The sequence below is a fragment of the Salvelinus fontinalis genome, chromosome 4 (assembly GCF_029448725.1).
Source record: "Salvelinus fontinalis isolate EN_2023a chromosome 4, ASM2944872v1, whole genome shotgun sequence".
Taxonomy (NCBI): domain Eukaryota; kingdom Metazoa; phylum Chordata; class Actinopteri; order Salmoniformes; family Salmonidae; genus Salvelinus; species Salvelinus fontinalis.
Window position 1 is genome coordinate 49,770,544 of NC_074668.1, and position 12,160 is coordinate 49,782,703.

The 12,160-nt window shown below is 40.2% G+C and overlaps 1 protein-coding gene across 2 annotated transcripts in view; it reads left to right on the top strand.

Moving 5' to 3' along the window:
* Positions 1-5,151, top strand: part of prdm6 (PR domain containing 6) — a 55,216-nt gene extending 50,065 nt beyond the window's left edge. The window contains exon 8 of one of the 2 annotated variants that reach the window (XM_055920453.1): positions 3,204-5,151. In XM_055920453.1, coding sequence (XP_055776428.1) covers positions 3,204-3,321 — 118 coding nt within the window. In that variant the 3' untranslated portion in view covers positions 3,322-5,151. The remainder of the gene's footprint in view (positions 1-3,203) is intronic. The other variant, XM_055920454.1, reaches the window with a different exon arrangement.
* The last annotated feature ends 7,009 nt before the right edge of the window (positions 5,152-12,160 follow it).

Below are 12,160 nucleotides of genomic sequence, written 5' to 3' on the forward strand. Positions count from 1 at the left end.
CATTTCAATTAATAGGTGCCTTCTTAAATGTTAATTTGTGGAATTTCTTTCCTTCTTAATGTGTTTGAGCCAATCAGTTGTTGTGACAAGGTAGGAGCCTTGAACTTTTAAAGTTTTAAAGCACTATGATGAAACTGGCTCACATGAGGACCGCCACGGGAATGGAAAACCCAGAGTTACCCCTGCTGCAGAGGATATGTTTATTAGAGTTAACAGCCTCAGAAATTGCAGCCCAAATAAATGCTCTACAGAGTTCAAGTAACAGATACATCTCAACATCAACTGTCCAGAGGAGACTGTGTGAAGAAGATACTTGCTTGGCACAAGAAATATGAACAATGGACATTAGACCTGTGGAAATTTGTCCTTTGGCCTGGAGTCCAAGTTGGAGATTTTTGGTTCCAACCGCTGTGTCTTTGTGAGATGCGGTTTGGGTGAACGAATGATCTCTACATGTGTATTTCCCACCGTAAAACATGGAGGAGGTGTTATGGTGTCGGGGTGCTTTGCTGGTGACACAGTCTGTGATTTATTTAGAATTCAAGGCACAATTAGCCAGCATGGCTACCATAGCATTCTGCAGCGATACGCCATCCCGTCTGGTTTGGGCTTAGTGGGTTTATCATTTGTTTTTCAACAGGACAATGACCCAACACATCTCCAGGTTGTGTAAGGGCTATTTCACCAAGAAGGAGAGAGATGGAGTGCTGCATCACTTGACTTGGCCTCCACAATCCCCCAACCTCAACCAAATTGAGATGGTTTGGGATGAGTCGGACCGCAGAGTGGAGGAAAGCAGCCAACAAATGCGCAGCATATGTGGGAACTCCTTCAAGACTGTTAGAAAAGCATTCCTCATCAAGCTGGTTGAGAGAATGCCAAGAGTGTGTAAAGCAGTCATCAAGGGAAAGGGTGGCTATTTTGAAGAATATAAAATGTATTTTGATTTGTTTAACACTTTTTCGGTTACTACATGATTCCGTATGTATAATGTATGTATACATTATATATGGATGTATAACCAAAGGAGAAAAAGGAAATAACCAAAGGAGAAGCTTCAGGGGCATTTCTGAAAAATGCTCTGTGTTAACTGGGCTCTTTCATGCCAGATGCTTCCCCATATCTCTGCCTGTCTAAATTGATGCTGTTAGAGATTTCTGTAATTAATTGGGCAAGTTAAAGGCTCACACAGGCTAATAGATTTTCTGTTCATCTAATGGACGTTATATGCATGTGACCTTGTTGACTGAAAATCATAAACAAATGCTATTGAAACGGTCCCCGTAAAGCACACCCTATTGTGCCAACATTAGCTTTAATACAGTCACATATTATATTACCCGGTCCTATAATAAGACATTGTAAATGCATTATTACTGTGCAATTAACTCTATTAAATGAAGTGAGATAAGTATGTCATGATTTCATACTGTACTCCACTCTTACAAAATAACAAAGAACCTGCTTGATATAAGTATCAACATTTACATGATTGCCAGGACAGCAATATTGACATTATATGAGCGTATCCATCGATATTGAATTTTCATCTTATAGATACAGGTAACTGACAAAATAAGGGAAACACCAACATAGTGTCTTAATAGGGCGTTGGGCCACCACGAGTCACCAGAATAGCTTCAATGCATCTTTGCATAGATTCTACAAGAGTCTGGAACTCTATTGGAGGGATGCAACACCATTCTTCCACAAAAAATTCCATCATTTGGTGTTTTGTTGATGTTGGTGGAAAACACCGCCTCAGGCGGCGCTCCAGAATCTCCCATAAGTGTTCAATTGGGTTGAGATCTGGGTTGAGACTGACTGACACGCACACTCATGCTCTCTCACGCACACACACACTTTAAACCCCCTATGTTCAAAGTCACTGAGATCTCTTCTAGCAATGGTAGAATTTTGCAATTTGCATTTTTATACATGACCCGAAGCATGATGGGATGTTAATTGCTTAATTAACTCAGGAACCACACCTGTGTGGAAGCACCTGCTTTCAATATAATTTTTATCCCTCATTTACTCAAGTGTTTACTTTATTTTTGGCAGTTATCTGTATATCAGTGCGTGGATCCATAGTTTTTCGCAAGCTTGAAAATGGCACGAAACTGGGATGAAATTGAATTTACAGCGGCTACTGTCCTCTCATCAATGTAGATAATAAATCCCACCAGATTGTCACCATGTAGCCAGGGATAGTGGTGTGAAAAGGTGACTGATTTGAGGCCGACCAATCAAGTAACGAATCAGCTTTCTAATAAGCAATCAGTGATACACAAATGTGTCATCAGCACTTCAAATGCTCCAGAGAGGAAGAGGCACACAAAGACATTAATGAATACACCACAGTAATCTTTAGCTAATCAATAGGGGCTGAGTTATTTTCATTGAGCTGATATGCTTGATAGATTAAAGCTGGCATTTTCTGTTAGTCAGGAATGCTCACGTGTTTTCAACTGCAAAACGTCACTAAACGAATTCCGTGTAGTCTGCAACTTTGGCCCGTTCACTGGCTCTACTTTTACCTTAGGCACAAACAGCAAATTCAGTAAAACTAAGAGGACATTACCGCATATCTACCGCTTTTTACTGTTAGCAGATTGACAGAAACGGGTGCATTCTTGTCACAATCTGGAAAACATGATAGTAGAAGGATCTAGTTTACTGAAAGGGGTGATTCTCACAAATTGCTATGATGTAACTAATGATTAGATACAGTTAGTAGAACAGAATGCTATAAGAAGCTGTCCTTACAGAATTACTACTCTAGACACCAAGCCCCCTAACCAAGTGCATTAGCAGCACCCAGCCCCCTACATTGCACACGGTCCCTTCTTTCTGGGATGCGAAGCACAATACTTCAGGAGAGGCTCTCTTTGATAGCCGGCCTACCGAAAATCTCTTTTTGTTCTCTATCTACTGGATGTGACAATGATGCGCGCCTTATCTAGACAGGCCCCTCGAGGGGGGGCCCCCTCCTCTGAGATTATTGACAGGGCCCAATGTTGGGAGGCATTGGGGCCTTCGCCCATCATCGGCATCAAGGCCAGAGGACTAGGCTCCAATTACAGCCCTCTGGCCCAGTCAGATTCCCAGCCACTTTGGAGTGTCAGTTGCCATTAGGATGCCGAGTGATGAGGTGGCATGTACGGCTGGCCTCTCTGAGTCGTTTTGTGTTGTGTGTTCAGGTGCGAGAGGTGCGACAGGAGCTTCACACAGGCCACCCAGCTCAGCAGACACCAGCGGATGCCCAACGAGTGCAAGCCCATCAGCGGCGAGAGCAGCGAATCAATCGAGGTGGATTAGCTGATTGACTGGCCGGAATTAAACTGCAAGGAAAATCATGATTAAATGTCACGGACACTTAAACAAAACCAAAGATTTCCTCTGAGAAACTCTCAATCAGCCCCAGAAAACCAAAAGCAGTAATAAAATAAGTAAGATGTTAAGAGTTATTGATCTTGGCACAGAAAAGGTACCAGGAGGGGGACTATGGGGGAGGGGAATGTTGGGGGAGTGGGGATGTTGAAGGGAGGAGAAACAATTATTTATTTATGACTGGGGAGTTATGGTTCTCAAAGAAGACCTGAAACTGGGACAGCAAAAAATACCAAAAATGTCCACTGTATGTAGCTTTATATCTCAGTTGTCTTATTCTTTGTATCCTAATACCAAAGGGAAAGGAATGTTGGGGGGAACTGTGAGGGTAGAACATGCCTCTACTGAGAATGCACAATTTCTCTTAAATTGCACCACGAAGCATGATTTAGGAGGGGACTGTGTTTCCACCACAAAAATAAGAAACTATCCACAGTATGAATTGTGAAAACTAAATTATATTTATCTTCTATTGCTCTCATGTCATGCTTCGGGCACTTTTTAATACTGATTATTTAATTGTTTCAGTTCAATCTGATGCTCCTAAATATAAGAATGGAGACTATTTGAATATTAATTTTGTGTAAAAAAAAAAAAAATACTATACAACTTCAGATTCTTGTTATTAAATGTAAAACTGATAGTTCACAGATTAAAATAGACATTTTGTCCAGAAAAAGAAGATGAGTTTTCATGGCATCTATTAAGAAACTACTGTATTTCAGGGCAAGCATTTGTTTTAGATCCAGGTTGGAAATCAGTCAAATAACATCTGGTTTGTCCTTAATCTCAATGTATCAGTTATATCTGGTGATACCTATTTGTCACAGGCACAATTGTAAGCTTTCCTATACCTGTTTAATGGTGACATTCATTTTAAGATTCAAGGGCAAACTACATTATGATTTGAAATGTGCTGCATTTTTTTTTTTTTTTTTACATTGTTATTGTGATTGTTTTGTTCGTTTTACTACGCAATGTAAGTTCTATTTCATCTTGGATGTACATAGTCTCGTAACGATACACTTCTAACAGGTGAGGAAAAGCACGACAAAGCCCAAAGAGGTTTGAGCCTGAAATTAGAGCATTAGGAATGGATTCACTTTGAGACCAAGTCATCAGACGTGTTGATGCAAATCTTATCAAATCAAACTGGTTTATTGCTGTATTATTATGGACATGATGATTTGAGTTGAAATAAGCAAAGCAATTTAAAATCAGATTAAAAGAAGAAACGTGTATGATAATCATCTGTATATGACAGGGATCATCAACTAGATTCAGCCACGGGCCGATTTAGTTTTTTCTTGAGCGGATGGTCAGGGGGCGGAACTTAATTACAAATTATTTGTAGACTGCAAATTGACCGCAAGAAGCCCAAACAGATATAATATTTAACTAAAAAAAATCATTTCAAACCTTGCTTACATTTGTATACGATCACATATCTATCTATTATGTGTGGGGAATACTTTGGAACAGATTCCTAAAATTAAAATCACAGAGCAGATTTGCTGGTGTTTTCAGTCTTTTAAGTCAGAACTTGGGGGTCAGATAAAGTCACCCACAGCCAGCCAGTTGGGGATCCCTGGTATATGAGAGAGACTTCTACAAAGTGTGTTAAACTCTGACTTTTCAACATTTGGACTCTTGTTTGCATGATTTCATCCCTTCCTTTTTTTTGTTTTATAAAAAAGGGCTCAAACCATTCCTCTGTAGAAATTAAAACAGTGACCCAGTTTTGAATATTATCAATAATTCTATTGATGGTTTAATTCATTGCTTCTTAATCTGTTTTACTTTTGTGAATGTTTGTCATTTGTATATCAAATCACAATCATTATATTTTGTAATGTGTTAACATCACACTTATCGTCTATCACAGGTATAATCAGTTTATAGATGTAAAGGTATGGAACTTTGAACAATGCAATATCCCTACCGTTGCCCTAAGAATTAGTGGTATTATTTTAGTACTTTAAAAAAATGCCTGTGATATTTTATGGAGGACAATGCTATACTATTCTATCTAAAACAAATAACATTGAATTAGATTTTTTATCATGGGGTTTTGAAAAATGGCAATCGTCTCTGAAAACACGATACATCACTTCCAGCCATCACAAACCAGAAAGTCTGAAATGTTCTGTTTTTTCAACCATGATTTTCCTGTCACTTGATGTTTGTTCTTTACAAAGAGAGTCTGTGTGTTTGTGTGTGTGTGTTGGACATAGCGGTAAAGCGTTTTCTCAGATTCATCTTAGCAGGCGGTGATGTATCAGTGTGTCCGCGGGGTGTGCTCCCTGCCCGTGGCCCCTGCGTTGTGTGTCTGTAAGGTCACGTCCCACAGCGCCGCTGGTTCTAGTGCGCGGGCAGCTGTCGAGAGGTTATGGATCTGACCCCGAGAACATGAACTCCGCTTGCTCACACCGCCCCTGATTTATTAGGCCGTCCATACACCTTTCAAGCATGGCACTTTTTTTCTCTCTCAACCCCTGGCTGAAATCATCAAGTAAAAACAGAATTCAAAGCAGCTTTTTCAATAAACCTATCCACAAGTCTTTCCCCCTTCAGCAATGTGTGGGTGTTGCTGCTCTGAGACCTGTGCTGCTGTTAAAGAGAGCCTTTCATATGACTGAGTCAGGGTAAAACTGCTTTCATTTCCCATGTTGTCCATGCCACTCAAACAGAACATGTAAATGATTTGCAATGCTTATTTTGGCTCAACTTGCCCAATCTTATTTGGTGAGGATAGACAAGGTTAGGAATTGCCATCTATATACAGGTCTTTTAAGGCATTATAAACTCCTCACTTGGTTTAGTGCTGGTAAACACTGTCTGGTGGCTATATTTGAGACAGGATGAGGATTTGAGTTCCTGAGCAGTCTGGACCCATATTCCAATAAAACACGTTAGAGTTGAGGATTAATGTTCTAAGTTGGGCATTATTTCTGTGTTCAACGAAGTGGAATCAAAATGCCATTATCTCTGTTAGTGCAGTCAAAAATGGGATTTTCTGCCGTTCAAATGTTTGGCGTCACTTAGAAATGTCCTTGTTTTTGAAAGAAAGGCAAAAAAAAAATTGTCCATTAAAATAACAATTGATCATTAATACAGTGTAGATATTGTTCATGTTGTGACTATTGTATGGTTTTCTGGTTTTCTAATGATCAATTAGCCTTTTAAAATGATAAACATGGATTAGCTAACACAGCATGCCATTGGAACACAGGAGTGATGGTTGCTGATAATGGGCCTCTATGTAGATATTCCATAAAAAATCTGCCGTTTCCAGCTACAATAGTCCTTTCATCATTAACAACATTAACAATGTCTACACTGTATTTCTAATCAATTTGATGTTGTTTTAATGGACCAAAAATGTGCTTGTCTTTCAAAAACAAGGACATTTCTAAGTGACCCCAAACTTTTGAACGTAGTGTATATAATAAGAGCTGTTTAAAAAGACTGCCTGACATTTCAGCCTGTTGTGGTGGGATGGAGTTTTGACATCACCAGGTGGTAAATTAGTAAATAGACCAATAAGAGTTCCAAACCGCTCTGCCAAGAACAGCTAGTTTTCCCCTCCCCACCCAGACAACTCCCAGACAGTCCTAGAAAAAGTATTGCTTGAGTTATTTATCTTTGCTAAGGAGCAATTTTTGTTTCTTTTTCAACATTTTAATTAAAACTATTACATTAAGGTACTTAATTGTTACCCAGAAATGATTTAATATTGAGATAAAAACATCTGCGTTGGACCTTTAAGTGTGCTAGCAGTCAACTTTAACAAAACATCTTATCTTCACCCACTGGTGGGACACTTTAGCGCTTCACATCACCTGTATTGTCATAGTGTGTTTGGATTAGTCATATAATGGCCATATTTTGCCAGCTGTTTCCATTTTCCAGTAATAATCTTACTAGCTCTCCCATGCACAGACCACATACATTTGAAGGTTATAACAATTATAACACTACCTTGAACTCAAATAGAAAAAACATATTTAACCACCTTTCCGCACATGCTTAGCAACTATTGCAGTTTGAAGTTACAGTACTAGAAACAAAGTTGCCAGCTTTTAGAGTGATTTAAACAAATGATTCTCACGGGAATTTGACAAATTTGTAAAACAAATACAGTTAAGATTTCATACATCAATCACCATACTTTGCCATGGGAACTAGGACCTGTGAAATGCAGCTTCACTCAGGCTAAACAAATGATCACACAAAAATTATTATTTTGAAAGGCTACATGTCAAAGTGGCCCTGGGGTTTTGGACTGTAATGGTTTGCGTTTCATGGAATTTCCTGCTCGGGAAAATATTAAACAGACAAGGGTCACACTTTCAAAAGCAATTAGTGATCAAGCCGGAGTTTTTCTAACTTCTAAAAAAAAAAATGGTTAATTGGAAACAATGTAGGGAAAAAGTCTGAGAAATGAAAGTTCTCTCTTGACCTAGTTCAATTACAACCACCGTTTATTAACTTAACAAACGTGTCAGAGCGCAGGATTTCCCCCCCTAGTTTTATTGAGTTTACTGTACAGTTGTGTATGTCAGAGAGCATACACCATGCACATCCTGTGATCCAATGGGATCAATTTAAGTGTGGAACATAACAGACAGATGTGAAAGAGGGTGGGAAACCCCAATAACGCATCATCCTCACCTGACTGGTCATAGCACTGTACTGTACGATCATGGTCACATGGTCTAACTGTAATCTTAATGACCTGATTAATTTCTACTTATCTGATTAACACCACTTAATGGAAACTCTCCCAGTGTAAAACATGGTCTAAGGGAGATTTCATTATGGCATGGGGTGATCCATATTCACGTGTCTGACAAATTACTATTAATTCCACCCAGGTTCTCCCATTAGCTGCAACATGACAAATAGTCTGTTCACATTATGCAGAGTGAACACCAGTCACACAAGTCATGCCAGAGATACTTATCATTGTCAGGTTAGGCCCCATGTGTAATGCCAAAGGTAGCAATCAAAGCCTAGAAAAGTGTTTCCAGGCCCGGAGTTAGCCAACAAGGCTCAAACGAGCATAAATCACATGGGCCCGGGTCTGGAGTGAGTGACTCGGTAAACATGCTGATAGTGTGTCTTTATGTCATCTGTGTAAGCTGTTGCTGACGATCTGGCCTCATAAGTACGGGGGAGTTCAATCGGCGAGGAGGGCGAGTGTCTAAACAAGCCATACGTCACTATCAGCTGGGCCAGGTTTTACAGACAGCAGTCTCCAGCATGCCCTGGGCCCTGCTCCTCGCCAGCCAGATAAAGAGCCAGGAGGAATTCAGCCCTTCTCTTCAGCCACCAGACAGATGAGCTGTGAGCGTCTGCACACTGTCAGCCCAGATGACAACACAAGCCATCCACCACCCACCACCAGACAGAACGCATGGGAACACACTCAGGCGGTGTGTGCGGGCGGTGTTAAGACATGTTCAACATGTGATTACATGTGTAAGCTATCACACTCCTGCACCCGCAGGTCAGCAGATTGAGCTCATCAACCCATCTCGCAATATTCAATTACATTGTTCTATCATTTGTTAATGTGGAATTTGGGTTGGTGCCCTAGAATCCATCTGTAAATCCTTGAGTATCAAACCCCCAAAAAAGAAGAGTGATTAATAGAGGCACTTAACATCAAACATGTGTGCGGTGTCAGAGTGGTAGAGTAGCGGCCATTGACATGACAGATACAATGGATATAAATCAAATCAAATTTTATTGGTCACATTCACATGGTTAGCAGATGTTATTGCGAGTGCAGTGAAATGCTTGTGCTTCTAGTTCTGACAGTGCAGCAATATCTAACAAGTAATCTAACAATTCCACAACAACTACCTAATACACACAAATCTATTAAAGGAATGGAATAAAAATATATAAATATAAATATATGGATGAGCAATGACAGAGCGGGATAGGCAACATACAATAGATGATATAAAATACAGTATATACATATCAGATGAGTAATGCAAGATTTGTAAACATTATTAAAGTGGCATTATTAAAGTGACAAGTGATCCGTTTATTAAAGTGGCCAATGATTTCAAGTCTGTATGTAGGCAGTAGCCTCTGTGTTAGTGATGGCTGTTAAGCAGTCTGATGTCCTTGAGATAGAATCTGTTTTTCAGTCTCACGGTCCCAGCTTTGATGCACCTGTACGGGCCTCACCTTCTGGATGGTAGTGAGGTGAACAGGCAGTGGCTCGGGTGGTTGTTGTCCTTGATGATATTTTTGGCCTTCCTGTGACATCGGGTGCTGTAGGTGTCCTAGAGGGCAGGTAGTTTGCCCCCGGTGATGCGTTGTGTAGACCGCATCACCATCTGGAAAGCCCTTCCGGTTGAGGGCGGTGCAGTTGCCGTACCAGGCGGTGATACAGCCCAACAGGATGCTCTCAATTGTGCAGCTGTAAAAGTTTGTGAGGGTTTTAGGTGACAAGCCACATTTATTCAGCCTCCTGAGGTTGAAGAGGCGCTGTTGTGCCTTCTTCACCACACTGTGTGTGTGGGTGGACCATTTCAGTTTGTCCGTGATGTGTACACCGAGGAACTTAAAACTTTCCACCTTCTCCACTGCTGTCCCATCGATGTGGATAGGGGGGTGCTCCCTCAGCTATACCGTAGGATGTGTTTTGAGAAATACTCTTAGGGACTGGAGTCATTTACTGTAATGGGATATTATGCCAACTACACTACATACATCTTTAGAAATTACCAGTCCAAATAAAGACAGCACTTCAACTTTAAACAAAGTTTGACTTTTTAAGGCTTGAAGAGCAACTGCCCCTAAAAACGAACTTGTGGCATCGATATGAGTCTGAAACATTTATTCTACTGTCAAAATTGACTACAAATTGTATAGAGGTCAATTTTGGTCAAAAAGTCATTCTCGTCTGTGAGACTTGTGGTTGTGACTGCACCACAACGTAAATTAAGAATGGCCACAATTGACCAGCTTGTCAATATAGTAGATCAAGTGCTCACGCTAACAATGGAAATACAAGTCCTCGAAGATGGAAGGCAGTCGGGAGAAGGCGAGATCAGGTGGGACCATTCTTGTCAATGAGAGGGCCGATACGACCAACAGGCACAACTCCGATATAAAGTTGTTTGTTCAGTTGCCAGGACGTTACATTTTCATACTTATATCAATCAGTACACTCGTAACAACCTAAGCATTACAAAACTTCACATTTTTTTGTTTACCAAATTCAACACTCATTGAACTTCAAAGAAAACTCCTTGTTTGGTGTGCGCAAAAACAGCACCTGCTGGAGGAGACAGATTTTGGGCCAAGTTGAGACTCTGGCTTCACCTCTTCCTCTCTGGATTGGATTTGTTTCAACCCTGCCCACATGCCCACAGCTGGTAGCACACAGGTAATCATCAATTCGGAGTGCAGCTGCACACGACGCAATCGTAATGCCTGTGGTACATTTGGGTTGTCTTTGGATATCCCGATGGGATTAGTTAGGGACCATAGGTAAATTAGACGTAAAAATTCTAATAGCTCCAAATTTAAATGACTTAACCTCAAACCAACTATAAATTGTAGAAATTAATATACAAATATAAAAAGCATTTCATGAGAAAACTAAAAAGAATTCAACATGAAATTTTGTCTAATTTACATTTTAATTTATTGATAGTGCCTAACTAGCCTTGCAGATATCCAAAGTCAAACCAACAACTTTGCCATGGTTGCACACCAGCTTGCCGAAGCTAATTGGCAAAATTATTTGGATAACTTTTCCCACCTGCGAACACACACAAGAAACCCATCAAACCAAACCCCAAAAACAACTCACGTTTGAATTGTCACGGCCACTAGTATTTCTTAATGAACCAAATCAAAGAATATCTATTATATTGACAAGATAGCCAGATGACCATTCTAACAATGGGAATCATTGAAGGCATGCAAGATCAGGTGGGACCATTCTAGCCAATGAGATGGCAGATACACTTGTCAACAGGCACAATTAAGTCGTTGCCGAAATGCCACGTGCGTCCACTTATATCAGTACATTTGTAACAGCCTAAACATTACAGAACTATTTGATCAAATAAGCCTCATGTAATTCGACACTTTCTCATAGACCTCCATACAAAAAAAAGTGCTCATCTCACATGGACAGATTTTGGGCGGAGTAAATCCTTTGGCTTCGGCTCTCTCGCTGACCAAATTTAAATTAGGCCAAATCAGGAAGTGCGGTCACCCTTTAATAAAGCCTTCATGCTTTATAAGGCCTACAGAAATCCTTCATTAGCAAATAAAACTATGTAGAATGGCTTCTTATGGCACCTTTTGCAAAGCACCAGATGTAGACCTTTTACGTTGCCCTTTATGTCGATGACTTTGTTTATAATTGATTAGTCAAGTTTTATACTGCTTATGAAGAATATAAGATGTTAGATTTAAGTGGGTCCAATGCCAAACAACAAGTTGACTCAACCCAAATGCATGCGATACCATTTTGAATACTACTAAGTATGATTTGACTATTTGACACTGGTATAGAGCAGTGGAGGATGCAGAGGGGAGGACAGCTCATAATAATGGCTGAAATGGAGTAGATGGAATGTCAAACACATGGAAAGTATGTGTTTGATACCATTCCATTAATTCCGTTCCATCCATTACCATGAGCCGTCCTCCCCTCAGCAGCTTCCACTGGTGCAGAGATGAAAACCTACCTGAGCTCACTAACACAAGACTATGAAGGTGCATA